Source organism: Zootoca vivipara, chromosome 8 (genome assembly GCF_965207765.1).
Source record: "Zootoca vivipara chromosome 8, rZooViv2.hap1.1, whole genome shotgun sequence".
NCBI classification, from domain to species: Eukaryota; Metazoa; Chordata; class Lepidosauria; order Squamata; family Lacertidae; genus Zootoca; species Zootoca vivipara.
This window is the reverse complement of record NC_142591.1, coordinates 81,277,108-81,287,064: the sequence shown is the minus strand read 5'-3', so window position 1 is coordinate 81,287,064 and position 9,957 is coordinate 81,277,108. Positions and strand designations below refer to the sequence as shown.

The following is a 9,957-nucleotide window of genomic DNA, read 5'->3' as shown; positions in this document are numbered from 1 at the left end:
TCCATGGAGTTTTCTTGGCAGGGATACTGGAGTGGCTTGTCAGTTCCTTCTCCAGGTGGATCACGTTTAGTCAAAACTCTCCACTATGACCTGTCCATCTTGGGTGGCCCTGCATGGCATAGCTCATAGCTTCTCTGAGTTATTCAAGCCCCTTTGCCACGACAAGGCATTGATCCATGAAGAATTGATGCTTTTGAATTATGGTGCTGGAGGAAAATAAAAAAATTCCTTCAGTAGCACCTTAAAGACCAACTAAGTTTTTATTTTGGTATGAGCTTTCGTGTGCATGCACACTTCTTCAGATACAGTGAAATGGAAGTTTCCAGGCACTTATGTAGAGAAGGGGTGGGGAGGGGTGGGGATGGGGAGGGGGGATCACTCAGAAGGGTGGTGGAAATGGGTGATTGACTGACTGATAGCTGTTGATGACCGCAAACGACTGCAAATGGTTTTGCATGAAAAAGCAAGGGTTGAGATGGCTGAAGATCGCTTATCATGTATAATGAGATAAGAACCCGATATCTCTGTTCAAACCAGGTCCCTCCATGGTTTTGAGCTTGGTGATAAGTTGCAATTCAGCAACTTCTCTTTCCAGTCTATTTCTGAAATTCTTTTGTAGTAAGACAGCTACTTTGAGATCTTGTATAGAATGTCCTGGGAGATTGAAGTGTTCTCCTACTGGTTTTTCTGTCTTCTGGTTCCTGATGTCAGATTTATGTCCATTTATCCTTTGGCGTAGGGTTTGGCCTGTTTGTCCAATATAGAGAGCTGAAGGGCACTGTTGGCATTTGATGGCATACACAATGTTAGAGGATGAGCAATTAAATAGTCCTGAGATGGTATGTTGGATGTTGTTGGGGCCAGTGATGGTGTTGTCCGGGTGTATGTGGCAGCAAAGTTGGCATCTGGGTTTATTGCAGGCTCTGGTACCAGTGTCCATGTTAAGTCTGGTGGTTGTATTATTGTGGGTGACTTAACATGGACACTGGTACCAGAGCCTGCAATAAACCCAGATGCCAACTTTGCTGCCACATACACCCGGACAACACCATCACTGGCCCCAACAACATCCAACATACCATCTCAGGACTATTTAATTGCTCATCCTCTAACATTGTGTATGCCATCAAATGCCAACAGTGCCCTTCAGCTCTCTATATTGGACAAACAGGCCAAACCCTACGCCAAAGGATAAATGGACATAAATCTGACATCAGGAACCAGAAGACAGAAAAACCAGTAGGAGTACACTTCAATCTCCCAGGACATTCTATACAAGATCTCAAAGTAGCTGTCTTACTACAAAAGAATTTCAGAAATAGACTGGAAAGAGAAGTTGCTGAATTGCAACTTATCACCAAGCTCAAAACCATGGAGGGACCTGGTTTGAACAGAGATATCGGGTTCTTATCTCATTATACATGATAAGCGATCTTCAGCCATCTCAACCCTTGCTTTTTCATGCAAAACCATTTGCAGTCGTTTGCGGTCATCAACAGCTATCAGTCAGTCAATCACCCATTTCCACCACCCTTCTGAGTGATCCCCCCTCCCCATCCCCACCCCTCCCCACCCCTTCTCTACATAAGTGCCTGGAAACTTCCATTTCACTGTATCTGAAGAAGTGTGCATGCACACGAAAGCTCATACCAAAATAAAAACTTAGTTGGTCTTTAAGGTGCTACTGAAGGAATTTTTTTATTTTACTTCGATCCAGACCAACACGGCTACCTACCTGTAACCAGAACTATGGAAGGCACCACATTGAGCCGCATGAAATGGAAGTCCATCAACCTCACCAAGAAACTTGCCCAGGTACAAACTGACATCCTCTTTCTATCTAAATGCAAAAACCTGGACATTGTACCTAAGGGTCTTAGAATTAAGAACCCTCTTCAATCAACTTATCCCACAGAATATGCCAGAAAACTATGCCACACTTTATCTAAGAAACTGCTGAAACATCTTATCGGCGTTCTGTATTCCAAACAGAAGTTAATAAAGGAGGAACTCTCTGCACTGGAGAACTCCATCAGGAATCACCCGGCCTGGCAGAAGTTCCACAAGGAAAAACAAACCATTTACCACTCTCAACTGGAGTTACTGAAGAACCAGAAAAATAAAAAACTCTGCAACCTTTCCAACCTACAGGCCACCAATCAAAACAAGATCAACAACATTGTCAATCTTTCACAGCAAACACTCAGCCCAGCTGAGGAATCCGTCCTTTCACGGGGACTATCATTCTGCCCTGCCAAATCGCAACACATGATTCAGTTCTGCGGGGACCTGGAAGCATTTTTCCGCCGTTTACGCCTGAAGGAGTATTTTCATCACACACAAGAACAAGACAAAGTAGAACAAACTACATCCCCACAACACAACACCTCTCAACTTACTGGGGAACAACCATCACCCTCCAAACGCATCAATGAACAGAACATTGACCACCAACTACCACCGAAAAGAAGTTACACAAAAAGGGACTCCACATGGACCCCTCCTGATGGACGCAATACCACACTAGATCTGTACATCGAATGCTTCCGCCACAGAATCCAAACGGATGTGACCAGAAAACACCATCGCTTACAACAAAATCTAAACCATGCTGAAAGGAGAGCCATAGAAAATCTCAGGAACAACCCAGACATTATAATTAAAGAGGCAGACAAGGGTGGAGCTGTCGTCATCATGAACAAAACTGATTACATCCAAGAGGCCCACAGACAACTTTCCAATACTGCCTTTTACATGAAATTGGACTCAGACCCCACACAAGCATACAAAAAAGAACTGAACAAGATTATTAAGGAGCTACCCCTACACATCCAAGAACAGATCCTCACAAACACACCAGCGGAACCTCGGCCAGGAACTTTCTATCTTCTACCCAAAATACACAAACCAGGAAACCCAGGACGCCCCATCATCTCAGGTATTGGCACCATTACAGTGGGTGTTTCCGGCTATATGGACTCTGTTCTGAAACCATATGCTATCAGTGCTCCCAGCTACGTACGTGACACCACAGATTTTCTGAGGAAAATACAATATTTGAACAATCTTCCTAACAATACTATACTAGCCACTATGGATGTGGAATCTCTATATACCAACATCCCACACAATGATGGTTTACAAGCCATAAGGAACACCATTTCAGATAAAACCACAGCGGACTTTGCTACCAAACTCTGCCACTTTGTCCTTACCCACAACCACTTCAAATTTGGTTCCTCCAGATCAGCGGCACAGCCATGGGCACCCGCATGGCCCCACAGTATGCCAACATCTTCATGGCAGATTTAGAACAACGTTTCCTTAACTCCTACCCACTCAAACCTCTCCTGTACCTGCGATACATTGACGATATTTTTATTATCTGGACACATGGACAACAGACCCTGGAAACCTTCCACCAGACATTCAATGACTTTCACCCCACCATCAACCTAACAATGAACCAATCTATGCAAGAAATACATTTTTTGGACACTACTATAAAAATACAGGATGGACGTATAGACACCACCTTATACAGAAAACCAACTGACCGACAAACATATCTACATGCTTCTAGCTACCATCCCAAACATACCAAACAATCCATCGTATACAGCCAGGCCTTACGTTACAACCGCATCTGTTCCAACTCTACAGACAGAGAATCTCACCTAAGAGATCTACAGCAAACCTTTTTAGAACTAAAATATCCACCTGATGAAGTTAAACAACAGATCAACAGAGCCAGACAGATACCTAGAGAGAACCTGCTGCAAGACAGACCCAAAAAAGAAAATAACAGAACACCACTAGTCATCACATACAGCTCCCAAGCTAAAACAGTACAACGCATCATCAGAGATCTACAGCCTCTCCTGGACAATGACCGCTCCCTTTCTCAAGCTCTGGGAGGAAGACCTTTCATTGCCTACAGACAGCCACCCAATCTTAAACAACTCCTCACCCACAATAATACAACCACCAGACTTAACATGGACACTGGTACCAGAGCCTGCAATAAACCCAGATGCCAACTTTGCTGCCACATACACCCGGACAACACCATCACTGGCCCCAACAACATCCAACATACCATCTCAGGACTATTTAATTGCTCATCCTCTAACATTGTGTATGCCATCAAATGCCAACAGTGCCCTTCAGCTCTCTATATTGGACAAACAGGCCAAACCCTACGCCAAAGGATAAATGGACATAAATCTGACATCAGGAACCAGAAGACAGAAAAACCAGTAGGAGAACACTTCAATCTCCCAGGACATTCTATACAAGATCTCAAAGTAGCTGTCTTACTACAAAAGAATTTCAGAAATAGACTGGAAAGAGAAGTTGCTGAATTGCAACTTATCACCAAGCTCAAAACCATGGAGGGACCTGGTTTGAACAGAGATATCGGGTTCTTATCTCATTATACATGATAAGCGATCTTCAGCCATCTCAACCCTTGCTTTTTCATGCAAAACCATTTGCAGTCGTTTGCGGTCATCAACAGCTATCAGTCAGTCAATCACCCATTTCCACCACCCTTCTGAGTGATCCCCCCTCCCCATCCCCACCCCTCCCCACCCCTTCTCTACATAAGTGCCTGGAAACTTCCATTTCACTGTATCTGAAGAAGTGTGCATGCACACGAAAGCTCATACCAAAATAAAAACTTAGTTGGTCTTTAAGGTGCTACTGAAGGAATTTTTTTATTTTACTTCGATCCAGACCAACACGGCTACCTACCTGTAACCGGTGCTGGAGGAGACTCTTGAGAGTCCCATGGACTGCTAGAAGATCAAACCTATCCATTCTTAAGGAAATCAGCCCTGAGTGCTCCCTGGAAGGACAGATCGTAAAGCTGAGGCTCCAATACTTTGGCCACCTCATGAGAAGAGAAGAATCCTTGGAAAAGACCCTGATGTTGGGAAAGATTGAGGGCACTAGGAGAAGGGGACGACAGAGGACAAGATGGTTGGACAGTGTTCTCGAAGCTACGAACATGAGTTTGACCAAACTGCGGGAGGCAGTGCAAGACAGGAGTGCCTGGCGTGCTATGGTCCGTGGGGTCACGAAGAGTCGGACACGACTAAACGACTAAACAACAACAACAACTCCATTTCAAGATATATGGCAGCATTTTATTACACGTGTAAACATGCATCTTTTACATCAACAGCTCCCAACAGTAACATTAAAACTTTGGAATTCCTAAATCTACTGGGTTTATTTCATGAAGCAATAGGCTACTTATACATCTCTCCTGTTATTAAGATTATTACTTTTGTTAAATAAAAATGCATTGATTAAAGGGGAAAAAAACACCCACATATATACATACAATATTACAACCTAAGAATAATCATAACAACATCCTTTCTGGCAAACTGGAAAGTGGGATATATATCCCTCCCTTACTGACATTCTCCGAGTTGGTCGCATAGCAGCATCAGTGGAAAATGGAGGAAGAATTGGCAGTGCCCCCTCCCCCAACTCCATTCTTCCTTGTACTTTGCTCCCCATGTTTAGTCAGTCATGGTGCTTCTCCTTGCACAAATGAGGAACGGCTTAGGGAGCTGGTTATGTTTAGCCTGGAGAAGAGAAGGTTAAGGGGTGATATGATAGCCATGTTCAAATATATAAAAGGATGTCATCTAGAGGAGGGAGAAAGGTTGTTTTCTGCTGCTCCAGAGAAGCGGACATGGACCAATGGATTCAAACTACAAGAAAGAAGATTCCACCTAAACATGAGGAAGAACTTCCTGACAGTAAGAGCTGTTCGGCAGTGGAATTTGCTACCAAGGAGTGTGGTGGAGTCTCCTTCTTTGAAGGTCTTTAAGCAGAGGCTTGACAGGCATATGTCAAGAATGCTTTGATGGTGTTTCCTGCTTGGCAGGGGGTTGGACTGGATGGCCCTTGTGGTCTCTTCCAACTCTACGATCCTATGATTCTATGATTCTGAATATCCTGCCATTCTTCTCCATCTCCTCAGTTAAAAATGGTTCAGACTCTCAGTGATCATCTCCTGCATGGTTTACTGTGACACTTTCCTCTCTGAGCTTCCTCACTGTTCCACTTTATCCAAAACTCGGCTGCCCCAAGCATTCACATCTCCAGCCATTCACACCCTCTGTTGTATCTCCCCTGATTCCCTTCCATGGCTTCCCAGTCCTTTCCACCATTGGTAAAACTCTGTATCCCTGTTGCTGGATCTGAGCTGGTCTATAAGACAGTCACATGTGAACCTCTATGCTAGTAAAAGCCATATTATATTTGGAACTGACACCCAAAAGGTCAGCAAGAGCAAAACTAGAGGCAACTTTGGAGACAGAACGCAAAATGCGATTGAAGAGTTTTCTCGTGTGTCCCTAGGTTGTCAGTGGGCTTTTCCAGATGAGCAGTTTACATCTGGAAGCTTTCCCTTTGAAGGGAATCAAAATGATTTTGACAGAAGGCTCCTTGGGAAGGTTCTTTTTTAAGCACAGTTATTTTTCTCATGACATGGGTTTTGTGTCAAATGCAGTTGTAACTGCCTTCACCACAGAAAACACTCAAATCTAATCTATATACGTCCAAGCCATGCTGTTAGATCAAAACTTCGTGGCATTTAACAGCCAAGAGCATGTGCCCCACATAGCATGTTCTTGATTCTGTTTGGTTTTATGGTGAATTATTATTATTGTATTCTCTATATTGTGTCCAGGGGGAGGGATGTAGTTCAATGTTAGCACATCTGTCTTGCTTGCAGAGCATCCCAGGTTTAATCCCTGGCATCTCCAGATAGGGCTGTGAAACACTCCTACCAGTCAGCATAGGTGCCAACTCAAAGGGGGCATGGGGGCTTTGGCCCCCACAATAAAACATTTGAGGGGACCGGGGCCCCCACAAAGTTGATGGGCATTGCCATTCAGGTGGTGGGTGTGCACTGTGCCATGTGATTGATTATGTGGGGTGGGGCTTTCCTGGGCCCCCACGATATTTCATTCAAGTTGGCACCCCTTGTTAGTCAGTGATATACAGGTGAAACTTGGAAAATTAGAATATCGTTGAAAAGTGCATTTATTTCAGTAGTGCGACTTAAAAGGTGAAACCAATATATGAGAAAGATGCATGACATGCAAAGCAAGATATGTCAAGCCTTTATGTGTTGTAATTGTAATTATTTGTCATTAGGCGGGCCAATTATAAGTGGAATGTAATTATAGAAATATAATAGCGATGTTTATTTTTTGTCTATTTTTGTATTATTGTAACTATTTGTTTTATTACTGTGGAATTTCCAAAAGAAAGCATTTGTAAAAATTAAAAAAATAATAAGTTGCATTACTGAAATAAATGCACTTTCCGATGATATTCTAATTTTCCAAGTTTCACCTGTACAATTCAGAGCTATAGGGTCCAATGGTCACTTCGCTCCTTATGCTTCTTTGGTATATGATTAGGTGAACTATAAATGTCCTTAAAAAATTAAGTTTTCATATGTGGAACTTCTCATGTTTGGACTAAGGCAGCCAAACCTCATCTCCCTTGAACAAAAAAAGAAATATCAGCAGATTTGGCATAAATATCTAAATAAGTAGAAACTATAGTGTCTTATCGCAACTAGAGTGATATAGCTAAAACCTATATTCTTTGGAGTCATCATAAGCGAATTTCAACAGAAGTATGCACTTACTTTGTAGAGTTTTCTTCCTCTTTGAAAACATTCTGGAGCCTGGCTTCCATGCTCTCCCTAGGTCTGCCTCTCTTCTGTCTCCCAATCAGGAAATATATCAAAGGGTTCACACTGCTGTTAAGAGCAGTGTTTAAGTAGCAAAAAGGTAAGGAATAGGGCATTGGTGAATGAAAAATATAAGTGGACATGTAATAGGCATTCATTGGAAAAGACAAAAAGATGAAGAAGAACAGAGTAAGCAGGATAACCATTAGTAGTTTTCCCCGCTTTCGTTGTTGTGATTTAAAGCAGACCTTGATAAACAGGATCAGGGTGGAGAAAGCCATGAGTGGTAGGCAAAAGAAGCCATTAAAAGTATACTGATAGTATTTTATGAGATCCTGTTTTTCCTTAATAGTCAGGAGGGCAATGAAGTGAATTCCAGGGAGAAGGAAAGAAAACACCCATATTAAGGCACACACAATGGTGGGCAAATGTGGCGGCCGGTGGCATCGGTACCAAAGTGGGAACAGGACAGACACACACCTGTCAAGGCTGATAGCTGTCAGCAGAAACTGACCGGCATTGTACATGGATTGGAAAACGTCACCAAGGAATACATTCAGAATGCTCTCATTCAGACCTCCTACTACCCAAACTACTTCTAAAATCAATTCAATTGTGAGTAAGCCAAAGTCAGCAATGGCGAGGTTCAGGATGTACGCGGTAAAAGGGCTCCCCTTAATACGGAAGCCAAGCAACCAGATGACATTTCCAGTCCCCCAGCACCCCAAAATGCAAATTATAATTATTAATACAAATACAACATATGTTTCTAATCCATAATGCACAATCGATTTGGGGTCATCATTACTGTTGCTATTGTTGGAAAAAGCAGTTTCATTGTACAAAGGGGACAAAGATGTAAGGTTGAAACTGGTCGTCATCTCCAATCTTGGTTTCCGTGCTTCTTCTGGTGTATATATTCCTGCTGGAAGTAAAGAATCAAGGGTGGAATTAGTCTTTGCTAATGAAGCTGAGCAAATGAAGATTGAATTAAAGCTTTCTGTTTAGTCTTTCTTGCCTCATCCATTATAGCAATTTCATAAAATATTGTTGAATTGAAATATTTCTTCCTGGCTCATCTCCAGTTACTGTTGCATTTTCAGGAACACACATAAAAATAATGATAATTATTAGCCTGGATAGTTCAGTTGGTTAGAGCTTGATATTGGCAACGTCAAGGTTGCAGGTTCAATCCCTTTATGGGACTGCTGCAGATTCCTGCATTGCAGGTGATTGGACGAGATTATCCTCTGGGTTACTTCCAGCTCTACAGTTCTATGATTCTATGACCTTATTCTACGTGCTCTGAATTGATTAATTTTTCTATCTTTCCATACATTCCTGTAGATTTTTAAAAACAATTCCAGGTTGAAGCTGAACTGCAGATAGTTGCTGAGATAATCCCTCTTTCTTCTCCATTCCTGCAGAGCATGGAATCATAGAATCATAGAGGTGGAAGCAGAGTTTCACCCTCAATATGGGTCTCCAATTAGAGTGACCAAGGCTGATTCAGTCTGCAAACTGCACCTGAATCGAGACTGAAGTGCCCTGAAAATTCTTACGGCATGTTGCTATGTGTGCTAATGCCAAATAATATGATTTATCAGTAAGAAAACATGCTTAGCTACAAGTGTGCTCAGAAACTTATCTATTATTATCTTTTATCAATTAAATTTCCTTCATTCGAGGATCACAGGGTGGTTTACAATATTAAAAAAACCCACAAAAATGCATACCATCATAACAAACAAAAACAATACCCCACCGCAGGTTAAACGGCTAACTATTATTTAATTAGCCAAAGACCTGAAGGAAGATAAATGTATTTACCTAAATATATGTAATGAAGGCACCAGGTGAGTCGCTCTGGGGAGAACATTCTATACGTGTAACATTATTAATTGTGTTACATGCCCAGCATAGGGGTGAGGGGAGTCTGCTCTGAACAAATGTTGCTTAAATTTGCATAAAGTGCCCTAAAATGCTGAATAATCTTAATTTGAATTTTTTTTATTTTAAGAAATGGCAAGTTACTGCAGAAGTGTGGAGAACTGAATTGAATAATGCAAAAATAAAAATAAAAATATGAGGAGTGGGGAAAACTACAAAGGACAGATTCTTCCATCCCCAGAGGAAACAACTGAGAAGATATGATGGAAGATTACATACTTTCTCTCTTTCTGGACAGCATGGGGGGGAGACAATTGGGGAGAGTTGGGGGAGGGGAA

At 42.1% G+C, this 9,957-nt stretch overlaps 1 protein-coding gene across 1 annotated transcript; it reads right to left on the bottom strand.

Moving 5' to 3' along the window:
• Window positions 1–7,680: 7,680 nt before the first annotated feature.
• Window positions 7,681–8,610, bottom strand: LOC118089677 (mas-related G protein-coupled receptor member H-like). The gene has a single exon (XM_088676419.1). It carries the CDS (start codon window positions 8,608–8,610, stop codon window positions 7,681–7,683), a length of 930 nt encoding a protein of 309 aa, XP_088532545.1.
• Between the last annotated feature and the right edge of the window lie 1,347 nt (window positions 8,611–9,957).